General features: G+C 48.9%; 1 protein-coding gene and 1 pseudogene across 1 annotated transcript; one reads left to right on the top strand and one right to left on the bottom strand.

Moving 5' to 3' along the window:
* Nucleotides 1–390: 390 nt before the first annotated feature.
* APOBEC2 (apolipoprotein B mRNA editing enzyme catalytic subunit 2) lies at nucleotides 391–11,336 on the bottom strand. The gene is made up of 3 exons (XM_016212770.2): nucleotides 11,138–11,336; nucleotides 3,135–3,698; nucleotides 391–809 (listed from the first exon to the last, which is right to left on the bottom strand). Exons 1-2 carry the CDS (start codon nucleotides 11,266–11,268, stop codon nucleotides 3,155–3,157), a joined length of 675 nt encoding a protein of 224 aa, XP_016068256.1. The 5' UTR covers nucleotides 11,269–11,336; the 3' UTR covers nucleotides 391–809; nucleotides 3,135–3,154.
* Nucleotides 4,642–4,815, top strand: LOC148093044 (U2 spliceosomal RNA; annotated as a pseudogene).
* Nucleotides 11,337–11,773: the final 437 nt, after the last annotated feature.

Here is an 11,773-nt window from a genome sequence, read left to right as displayed (position 1 = left end):
CTCTTATATTGTGTATCTGAACATTGAAATCCTCCTACTCCTCACTTCTAATTAATCAAGAGGCAAATTTGCTTATTAATTGGCTGTTGGAACATGGATATTTTATAAACAGATTCCCCATGCCTTTTGTTTCCCCCTCTACCATATTCCTTGTCTTCAGAGAAGGCAAAAGGCACTCAAGGAATCAGAGAAGAAAATATTTTGTGAAGGTCGAGACCAGGATGAGAAGTCTACATGGGAGAGTTAGTATCCTGTGTTGCCTAGACAAGTCCTGGTTTAGGCCTCCCTCCCACTTACAGTGTGGCTTGGGTCATAGCCTGGGAAATCCCTATTCCTGGGACTTGATCACTTCTAAATGTCCAAGTTCCCTACAAAACCTGGTCACAGAAAAACCACACCACTTCTTTTATTGTTGCTGCTCATTTTTCTTTTAAAAAAAAACAACAAACCAATTTAACATAAATGCATTTCTGGACATATTTCAAAGATCTGCACAGATCTTGGATCTGAGGCTCTTTGCCTTAAGCAGCCCATTTTGGGGAATAATTAAGACCCTCAAACCCATGATGCCTGGTGCCCATGCATGGTTGCTATTTCTCCGTGCATCTCTCTTTCCCAAGAGCAGCCTTAGAAAGAGAGGCACAGCTAAAATGATTTACAGCATGAGAAATGTATTTTGAGTCCTCAGAGGGCCTTGTGCTGTGGGATTGGTTGGTGTCGAATGTTGTCCAGGTCCAAGTGGTATTAGGAAGTCAGGCATGTCCCAGATGACCATACGTGTCACCACTGTCTCTTGGCAGCAGGCAGACCTTGAGAAAACAGAAAACGTTACTGAGAGCCCTGCTGGCCCCAAACAATGAAGTTTTCTTTTTGAATTAGGGCTTCTGTGTGCCTTCCCCAAGTCCCTGAATTTCCCTAGTGTCCTGTGACTACTGGTTTACCCAGGGTTGGATTTGTACAGAGAAAGCCCCAGAAGAGATCTGCTTTAACTCTGTTCTTTTGTGTTGAACACACGGTTAAATCCTAATCTGTCAGTTTCTAAAAGATGGAGTAAGAAATACGAGGAAAATTTTATTTAACACATGTCCTTTTCTTGGGAGTATTTTAATTAAGCAGAGTTGTTCTTTTGGGCTTTTAGATACCTCTATTTCATGCCAATTTTTTTAAAACTTGGTACATTTGAACCTTTTTAGGAACATGAGCAGCTCAAGTAGAGTACAGACAGGGAAGCATGTTAATAATGGGTTCAGATGATAGTTATGTTCACTGATGGAAAGAGGCTTATAATGTGGAACATGTCTAATAATATTTTATTAAGAATAATTTTACTTAGAAATGGACTTTTTCCATCAAACTGATTTATCTATTTTACTTGTTTAGATTAGCATAAGGTACAACCCTCAATTATCCAAAATAAAGCTGTTTTTAATCCTCTTTGAAATGCTTAATTTTTATAGCAGATTTATCTATCTTATTTGACTTAATGGGGAAAAAAGCCAACAACACACACGAATCCCTGAGGACTTGCTAGTTAGGCAGCTGGAAGAAGTGGCCCGTGACTCTGAAAGATGTTTAAGAAGAAAGTATACTAGGGTTAAAAATTAAGCTACCAGTCATCCTGTAGAATCTATGTAGGGTTTATAATTACAGTGATAGTACCTACACTAATAAAATCTTCAAGGAATTTAAAAGCTAATTTTGTATCGTTAGAGGTCACCCTTAGAAATCTGTATTACGGTTCACCACCACTCAAAGTGTAGTGTCTTATTTTATATGAGCAGAGTATCACGTTACATTACCAGACCATAGTCTCATTGAATTCAATGAATGGGTCCTGCTTTTTGTAAGAAATGGCTGAAATGGTGTCGTCACGGATTGGCGAATGCTCAGCTGGAGAATGACCAGGCCCACCAAGTGCACGTGTAATAGCAAACACCTGCCAACATCAAGCTCTAGAAATGGATATTTTCAAATGGTGTTTATCAAGCGACATCTCTTAACAATATTAACAATGAGAGACACCAAAAATGAATAACTTCATGGAAGCATGCTCCTTTCATGCTTTAGTAATATGAGTTATTCCAGAATTAAGATTAAGAGGGTGGTTAGGACCCATTCTCTGTTACTGGAGGACTTTAGTCAGTAACTCAGGCCCTATAAAGGGACTTAGTCATAGCATTGCTGTGGGAGCAAAGCAGATTAGACCAAATTCAAAAAAAGATAGTATAGGATTCTTTACCCTGTTTCCTGAGGGTAATCATCCTGTTTCTGTGAGAGTCTAATTTACCCTCAGCAAGAGGCCAGATCGGCCTTAATTGTGTCCTAATTATTTGCTTAAATAGCTAATTTTTACTTCCAGTTCTCTTATCACATCTTGATTATCTGTAGGTGGCTACTTCGGAGCTGCTGACTAATTTACAAACATCTTTTTAACCCTTTAAACATTCCTGCGTGGGAGAACTTGTTGCTGTATTATCCCCATTCCTGCATTCAGCATTTTTCTAGAAGTCCCGCTGAGGTCTTCTCAACATTAGAAAGACGTTCCTGCATGGTGCATTCACACAGCAAGGACTGGTCTCCCTCAAAGCAGAATCATTCATTTGACAACATGTAAGCTTGCTTCTCTGGCCAAAAAAAGTTGGGGAATTTAAAGTATCAAAAATGAAAAGAAAAAAAAAGTTGCCCCAGGTAGAATGAAACACCTGCTTTAGAGAAAAAACTGGAACGGTAGGATTGCAAATGGGGTGGGAGCAAGGCATCTACAAGGCATCCGGAATGAGTACTTCTGGACACACGTCCATGGGGCGTGCTTAGGGGATTGAGATATATTCTAGGCCCTCGTTTAGTACCAGGCCCTTGCACCATCTAAATGTTACTACAGAAAAAGCTTTCAGATTCCCATCAACCCTACTTTTCCATGTTATGGGGAAAGTTAGTCTGACATAAAGGGGTAGGAGGAAAAAGCATCTAGGGAGAGGAATTTGGAGGAAATAAAAGCCAGGATCTTCTGCAATGTTTTTACAATCAACCCAAAGCAGAAAAATGAAATCCTTCCCCAGGAAAACCTAAGCCACTGCTTCCACCTGGCCTCGAGCCTCCCGCCCGGGGGATGCAGTCACGGGGCCACGACTCACGTGGGGCCGAGCCTCGTGGCCTACTTCAGGATGTCGGCCAACTTCTCCTCGTAGTACAGGAAATTCTCCTGAATGTCCTCCCAGGGCTCAAAGGACTTGGACTCGCCCTCTTCCTGCTCCACAAAATTCTGCCAGATGTACTCGAAGTCCTGGGGCTTCATGATGCGCAGCCTGCAGCCGGCCGCCTTCAGCTGCCGCAGGGCGGCCTGGATGGGGGGCTCCTCCCACATGAACAGGCGCCCCACCAGGATGAGCAGCCGCAGGTTCTTGGTCTTGCTCAGGGTCTTGGCGATGCGCTCGGCGCAAGCCACGCAGGGGCTGGAGGACACGTACCAGGTGACGTTGTACCGCAGGGCAGGGTCGAAGGTTGGCACGACGGTGTTGAAGAAGGCCTCCTCGGCGTGCGCCGTGGCGTGCTCGTCCTCCAGGTACCCCCGGGACGCCTGCACCTGGCCGCCCTTGTCCTGCACTTCGATCACGTAGCAGAGGAAGGTCTTGTTGCGCCCAGAGCTGTACTCCACGTTCCGGAACTGGAACTTGAAGTAGTTGACAGGCAGCCGCTCCCTGCGGGTCGAGAAGACAAAGGGACAGGAGGGAGAGAGAACGGTGAGTTCTGGTGTCTAGGCCCAGCCTGGAGCGAGTGGCTCTCCAAGACCTCAGCATGCGTGACAAAAAGGCACGAAAGAACCCCAAAGGGCTGACCTGGAGGAAAGAGACTGTGGAGTGAGGTGTGCATTCTGGTCACCCCGTTAGGAAGGGTCTCCAGACACCTCACTGTCACTCGCTGTGCACAGCACACGCCTACATTCGAAATGACTCTTGAACCTGGCTCTACGTTAGAATAACCTAGAAGGTTCTACAAACAACGCCTGGGCCTCACACGAAGCCAGTTAGATCAGGACATTTGATCGGGGGTCCAGGCATCAGCATTTCTAAAAGCTCTCCAGATGATCCGAATTTGTGGCCAGGTTTGAAAGCAGTGTTGAAATAGTAACTTACAAAGCAGCGAGCATGTGAAGTTCCTCGTGACAGAGCAAGGCAAAGATTTTGCAGAGCATTTCGTGCTTCCGTTCCGCCTCCTTGTCACTCGAGTATGCTACATCTTGGGCGTAGAGTGGCCTACAATTTGCAGTGTCATGCTCTCCTAGCGACTGTTTCTCAAGCTTACCTTTTCCCTCAGGTGAAAGAAGGGTTGTCACAAAGTGTCAAGAATTTTTAGTTTTGAGGCCACACTACCTAAGGGTACCTCAATATGACTTAGCTTGTATGTAGTACTGAATCAGTTCAAAATCATGAAAGATTTGGCCTCTGCCCTCTAGATGCTTATAATCCAGCAGCTAGATTCTAGCTGGGCAGGGAAGATGTAAATAAGACAGCTGAAAACAGTAGAAAACTGCTAAAAATGAGTAGGTAGAGTGAAGGACATAGGAAGGCTCTTGAAAGTTTAGCCTTGATTCAGGAGGCAATAAAGAATCATTACAGGTTCTTGAGTCACAAAAGACCATAAATCGCTTCTCAGCCTTTTGGCTAAGATCAAGTGTAGCTGTTCTTATCAGCTTAATATCTGAAACGTCCTCTACCCTAGGACAATATATTAAATGGGTTTTTGGAGCAGGGAGGTGGAATGGGAGCTTGCTCCATCCACTCCACTCGTTTCTTGCAGTACTTCTGGGGATGGTATGCAAAAGAAAGAAAAAAGGAAGACATAGTAAAAGTCATGCCCATAGAAGAGGACTGGGGTGGCTTTAGGCAGACAGAGGGAAGCTGGGGAAACCCAGGGACTAGAGAGGGCATCCGAGTTGAAGGTTGTTTCTATCTTTATGCATATCGTGTGTTTTTCTAAAATAGGAAGATTTGTGCAGGTTTGAAGGCCAAGGAGAAAGCGGAGGCTTTCACGGGGGAGAGAAGTGCCAGAAGGAGAGCAGGGGGTGAGTAGCTCCAGCTAGGCAGCTGGAAGGCTTTCTTTTTTAAAAATGGAATCTCTGGGGAGCATTTGCGATCTTGCTCCCCAGCATGTGTCCTCAGTTTGGCTCAAATAAACTCTTATAAAAATTTTCAAAATAAAAATTAAAATGTAATCTCTGTGGCTGCCCCAGAAGATACCCTGAGGCAACCACTAACTTCGCCATTGCTCCCCTCCCTGTCTGCTGTTTCCCCAGAGAGGTCACCTGACTCTCCGGGCTGCAGGGGAATCCCTGGTATCCCAGGGTCTTGGCTTCTTAGGGGTAAGCAGCAGGTGCCAAAGAGCTGAGTAAACCTGAGCTGTTTCCCTGCAGTATTCCCTTCCTCCCATCACCAGTTTTATTCTACCCAAGTTTCCATGTCCCTTGCTGGCAAGTTAAGTTTCCACTTCGGATGGACGTTTGAGGACCCGGCCCGAGGGATTCCTTCGGGTACTATACTTAGCTCTCTAAGCCCCTCTGTCCCAGGTTGGATGTGTTTATTATTTACTTAATATTTTGGGAGAATGGATGACCTGATGATTCTCCTCTTCTCTTTCAGTCTCCGTGGGCTTGGCTCTCCCTAGTTAAACTCACCCCACCAGACCACTCCTGAACTTTGCCCGTTACTAAATGATCCCTTCTCTTCCTGGAATGGCTTTTTCCTTCCAAGAAGCACAGAGCCTACCTTTCTTGCCCAAACCCTCTTTTGCTCTTCAAGGCCTTTTGCCAGATCACCCCACTACACCCCGAGTCTAATCCAGAGCCACCTGTATGATGGATTCTCAGAAGTCCTCACTTAATGTCATCAATAGTTCTGCGACTTTAAGCAAAACAATGTATAAGAAACCAATTTTCCCATAGGCCAAGTGATATAAACAAGACTTAAGTTCCTATGGCATCTCATCAATGTTATCATGAAGCATCGTTGAAAGAAAAGTGGTTATTGGAAGACCTGCTGTATTCATGACCGTGTGATAGTCGTGGGGCTTCAGCAATGGCTGTCTGTGGTCCCTCAGGTTTCCTTCTGGAACCCCCCAAAGTATTGCTCCAACTTGACCAAGTACAGTTCAACAGAGAGTATGAATTTGGCCCAGCGTGCAGTTGCCAGTTGGCCAGGTGATCTGAGACTGCTGCTTTTCTCAGCCCCTCAGCCCCTGGGCAAGGGGAGAGGACCCACAGAAAAGTGAAACCCAAGAGAGAGGAAGAAAGTTCGCTTCTATAAATACAAATTTCCAACCCCTCTGGCCAGCAGCCTCATGGTCTCCCCTGTCCCTCAGCAGAGACAATAGAAAGACAAAACAGATGCCTCAGGAAGGGAAGTGCTTTCAAGGGGCAAAAGGAAAGTCAGGGAAGGCCTTGGCTCCCAGCCTTTCCTCTGGGCTTCCTCAGAGACTGAGTTTGCCTGGCTTCTTCTTTTTGGTCTTCTGGAAGGAGCATAAAGATTGAACGGGGTTCTTTGGGAATCCCCACAGACTGAAACAGCTAGGCCCTTGAGGGAAACCAGGGGAGCAGAGTTGGTAGAGGTTGGAAACTTCCCCAGGGAGCTAAGACACCATGGTCATCTCGGTGATGTTACAGAATCACAAAGTAAGTCAACACTATTATGTCCACTAGTAGAAGGAAGGAAATACTGACACTTCTTAAATTATCAGGCATTTTTTTCTAAGTAGCATGAGATGCCTGAGGACCACATTTACTTGTACTCTCAACCCCAGCAGATGTGTCACTGCTAAAGAGGGTGTGGGGGGATGTTGGAGTGGTGGTCAGGAGAGAGGTGTAGACGGTAGATTTTTTACCTGGACTCAGTCACTTCTTCAGGCACAGAACCAACAGCATTATTCCTACCCACAGCCTCAGATGGCACCTCTTTAAGCACCACTTTTTCATGCTTTCTGCAAATAAGACCATTCACACTTCATCTGCTTAGGAAGGCTACTGGGCATTGCAATTCTCTAGGCAGGAAACAGACTCAAATATCTAGAAAAAATTGGTATGATGGATGGTCTGCTTGGTGGAGGGGGAAGGGATGTAAGTAAATGTGTGTGTGTATTTTCCCCCTCGTGTTCACATTTAAAAACATTTGCACTTCCTACACATAAATCTATACAGTGAAAAGAAGCAACCTGGAGGGGAGTAGATGCTGGTCTGAGATTAAACATTTGCTCCAAGATAACCCATGGAGTGGAAAATCCACCCACAGATGATTGAGTGTTGACTCATTTCAGCTTTCGTTCGCAAGACCTGCTTGAAAGAGGCAAAATTGCTAGTTTTAGTTCCTGTCTCCTTTTCAGACCACTTTCAAAGTGATGCAAAGGAGGGGCCTGGTCAGAAGGAGGCGTGGAGAGAAGCCGGAGGTGGAAGGGACTGATTTCCTAGAGCTGCGCAGGGGCGTGGTGGGCTGCCTGCTGCTGACTGGCAGTTCTGGGGAGCCTGCTGCCCAAGGCAGGCCCTGAGCCTGCCCCTTTTCCCTGGCACATGTCTTTGCCCTGGGCTCTGACCTTTCCCTGGCCCTCAGTGGAGACCAGGGTGGTCAGAGTTAGTGGTGTCTTCTGTTCTTTATGGAACAAACCTTCCTGGCATGCTCCAGAGTCCAGGTAGGGGGTGAGGGGCTATGGCATTAACAGTGGTGTCAAAGGCCCCTCACTCCTTGCCTGTCCCTTTTCCTCTGAAGCCTGCCTCTTCCCTCTGTGTTCCTCCCACGGCCAGAGTAAACTACTGGAAGCTAGAGCAGTGGTCGGAAGGGGATTGGTCCCTTTGATGGCAGGTTCGGCTTCATGCAAAATCATACACAACATAAACTAGAGGCAAACACAGGTGCTGCCAGGCTGAGCCACAGCCACTCCTCACTGAGATGGAGAGACAGGACACAACCAGTGGTGCCCAGAGCTTCCCTAGAGCATGCTGAGTCCAGAGGCAGCCGGGGACCGTGAAATCCTCCTCTGAGCCCAGCACTGCTTGATCTTCATACATCCTCAATTTCTCTCCTGGAGAAGTTGTCCCCGAGGTTAATTCCCTATCTCAACACCTGGCAGAGAGCCCAACGCACAATAGGCGCTCATCACTAGTTCACTTCCTTATTCAAAAACAAGTATTAATTACGTGTTAGGAGCTGAGTACTAGTCTTGGTGCAGGGACAAAGCAGTTAAAAGGCAAAGTCCCTGTCCTCATGGAAGTTAAATACTGGTGAAGGAAATGGGCAGCAAATAAATGATTCCTGTTCAGTAAATATTTGTTGACAATAAAAGCCACCTCTTTATGGCTTTTTAAAGCCACAGTGTGATGATTTGGAGTCAGACAGTCCTGGGGTTCGCACCCTGCTCCATCCACTAGCTTTGGGCAAATTACTCATCCCTCCAAGGTTTGGTTTCCTCATCTGGAAGGTAGGTTGAGGAACCCAACCCCTCAGGTTCTGAACCACTGTGGCCACTCAAGAAATTAAACTTAGTATTGAGGGATGGTGCCTTTTTTGGGCCTCAAACCTTATCCCTCAGAGCCCATCTTAAGCACTCACAACCTCAGCCTTGTCTACTCTTCCTCTCACTTTCAGAGACTCCTCTTTTTCAGTGGTGTGCTAGCTTAGCACCCAGCAAGCCACGGGAAAGAGAAAACACCCTCATTTCTAACTTTGCCGACTTCTGTAAACACTCTCATTATGGCAATTTCAAAAACACGGAGTCGGGAAGAGAGACACACAATGGGCTCTCAGCCAGTGTGAGCCGGCTTGGGCAAACCCTGCAGCTTCAGACCCTTTCCTAACGCTTTCCCCCACGTTCTTGTGACTGTTCTCAGGCCTGCTTCCATCCTGGGAGCCCTAGCAAACCAGAATCACGACACACAGGGTCTCTCTCCCTCCATTCCTACCTGGTGCTCCCTCCTCACCACAGACTGTTTGCTGAAAAGCCATCTGCTCTCTCCTAGCTTGTGGGCCAAGTCTAAGGAGCAGTATGGACAGGCCCATCCCCTACCTGTGGGGACCCAGGCTAGGAGAGAGCCTGCTTGGGACCCCTTGACTCTAGGACATCTGGAAAAGGAAGGAGAGGAGAGTCAGTCCCTCATCCTGTCCCTGCATAGACACAGCCGCACCTCTGGGCTATTTTAAGCCATCTGTTTACCCCAGGGGCCCAGGAGACAGATCTCCACAGCTGTCACTTGTGGCCAGGAAACACTCAGGGCTCCACCTCCCTCCTGAGCTGCTCTCAGAGCACCCAGCAAGCTGCCCGACCTGTGACCCTTTTTCTGAGCTTGGGTCAGGGAAAGCCTCTGAACCACACTGCCCTGCAGTGGAGACAGCTGGAGCTCTGTTTGGTAAACCTGGGAACCAGGATGCATAAGAGAACAGGGGAAAGGACACTTGGCTGGAGTCAGACGACCTGCCACTTACTGGTTCTGAGGGCTCCAACAAGTCACTCAATCTACCTGACTCTCAGTTTTCCTGTCTGAGAGTGGCAATAAAATAGCTCCCTCCCCAGACTAGCACCATGCTGAGGGTTGAATGAGCTCATGCATGTGACAATATGCCATGACTGTGAAGGCCTGGATGGATGTAAGTTGCATTAGAGGGTTTAACCCTTTAGGACCTGCCACCCTGGGACTCCAAAGCCTGCCCAACTCAACAAACACAGTCCAATTCTGTCCTGAACCTACCCTGTGCCTGTGCCGGGGAGGTCACAGCCCTGCACAGAGTGGGCCTGTGTGGTCACGTCTGTGTGACCAAGACAGCATGCACCAGCTGCTCATGTGTCAGAAAAAGGATCTCCTTCCACAGAGAGCTCCTGGAGTTGAGGACTCTCCTGGCCTGCTGGCTCTAGGCTCTCTCTATGTCTGCATTCATCTGTGCCCCTTGCTTTTTGAATCCTAGGTTGAGGGCGAGATTAGTTGGTTGGGCATGGGCTAACACAAGTTGTGGGGCTCTACCCTGAACTCTTACCTTAGGAATTAGCATGCATTTTCCCTCGGGTTCTCTTAGAGGTTGGAAACTATCTGAGCTGGAAGGGGTCTTGGGAATCACCTAGTGTAGCTTGCTCATGTTACAAATGAAAAACGCTGAGGCCAGGACTGGAAAGTCACTTGCCCAGCCTAAAGCGGCAGTTGCATTGCCACCCAGGGATCCTTCGGCCCCTTGAAGGCATCGCTCCTCCATTCTTTTGAAACTTCTTCGTGAGGCCCCTCCTCTGCCTGCGGGCATTGCTGGACCCCCCGGAAGGAAACCTTGGGGCTCAGGAGGAAATGTGGCCCCACGTATCCCCTTATTCTTTGCGTAGGAACTTAGCAGGGTTTTCTATTAAAGGGACACAGAGGGAAGGGGGGGGACCACTTGGGGTTATTCCTGGAGACCGCACAATGTGGACGGGGCAGAGGGACCCTGTTTGTAGCCCCCTCCTTGGGGCCTCGAGACCCTTTGCTCTGGGTCCTGGTTCCTCCCGGTTGTGGCTCCAGGGGTGGGAATCCCTCCTCTGTCCAGAAGCTCCTGGCCCTGGCCTGTGTTACCTGTGCGGTGACCTCTCCGTTTCCCAAGGCGGGGAGGGGATGCGACAGCCCCTGGGGAAACTCAGAAAGGACTGAACAAAGACAAAACCACTTCTCACTCAGGCTTGGGAAAGGATGGGTCTCTCTTCCCTGCTTTAGGACCTTTTCCTCCTGAGAGAGGCTCTAAAGGAAAGAGTGAGACCTGCAGATAGAGGAAAGGCCCCCTCGGAAGCAGAGAGAGAAGCAGAGGGAGGAAGTCCTTTGACTGGGGCCACATTTAGACGTGCCAGTGTCCTCACCAGAGTCCCTGGGACTGAGCAGGGAGGCAAGTGATGCCCCAGGACCAGGAGGCCTCAGGGGTGGTTGCATTACCTCCAAGGAGCTCCTTTTACCTTCCCCGATTAGAGGGCCCATGGTGTCGCCCTGAGAAGCCAAGCGGCATTTGCTGCTGTGTCCCCGGCAGCCCCTACCGCGCATTCCTGTGCCCTCTCGCAGTTTGACCCTGACTCCTACTACTAGCATCCCAGGTTCCCCCAGCCTGTCCCCAGCCCGTGCTCCCCTGGGAGGAGGACCCCAGGCCACACCAGCTCTCACCCTGTGACGATCTCAAAGGGGGGCAGCTCGATCAGCTCCTTCAGCTTCTCGGGGTCGTCTAGGTTGTCCAGATCCTCGCCATTCTGGGAGGCAGGCGCCGAAGCCTCGGCGGCCTCTTCTTTCTGGGCCATGGAGGGGCTGTGGCCGGGGAGTAGCTGAGGGAGAGGAGAGGCCGCGATCGGGGCCAGGGCCTGGCAGCAAAGCCCCAAGCAGCTGTCAGCAGCTAAATCTGCTGGGGGATGACAGGCAGAGGGCTGGGCAGGCCAGGCTGAGTGTGCTCACCCCTCGCTACGGGTTTTATAAGTAGAGGCTGTCTGCCCCTCCCCAGGCCCTTTCCCTCTATCTTTTTTTAATTGAGTGACAGCGGGCGCCAGGCTGGGGAGGAATGGAAAATCTGGCCCTGAGTATCCCCTATTTATCAGTAGGCAAAGACAGGAAGCTGGCAGGTGGGGATGGCTTGACCTGCCCTCCCTCCCCTCCCCAGTCGAATACCTATTCATATTCTCTCCCCCCTCCCCCCTCACCTCATATCCTTCCTTCCCTTTGTTTCCCACCCAGCTTTCCCAGCTCCTTGGGTGGGGATTGTGGAAGGGGCTGGGGGGCATCCTGAGGTTTCGGAGAAAAGCGTTCCCAGAG

This window comes from Miniopterus natalensis, chromosome 5, assembly GCF_054644295.1.
Source record: "Miniopterus natalensis isolate mMinNat1 chromosome 5, mMinNat1.hap1, whole genome shotgun sequence".
Taxonomy (NCBI): Eukaryota; Metazoa; Chordata; class Mammalia; order Chiroptera; family Miniopteridae; genus Miniopterus; species Miniopterus natalensis.
The sequence above is the reverse complement of the archived record's forward strand: the minus strand, read 5'-3'. Positions and strand labels throughout refer to the sequence as shown.

What these genes read in the sequence shown, in the direction of transcription:
- APOBEC2 (XM_016212770.2), bottom strand. Translation starts at nt 11,268, where the DNA reads ATGGCCCAGAAAGAAGAGGCCGCCGAGGCTTCGGCGCCTGCCTCCCAG. An exon ending in CCCTTTGAGATCGTCACAGG is followed by an intron (nt 3,699 to 11,137) that starts GTGAGAGCTGGT and finishes CTCGACCCGCAG; the next exon opens with GGAGCGGCTGCCTGTCAACT.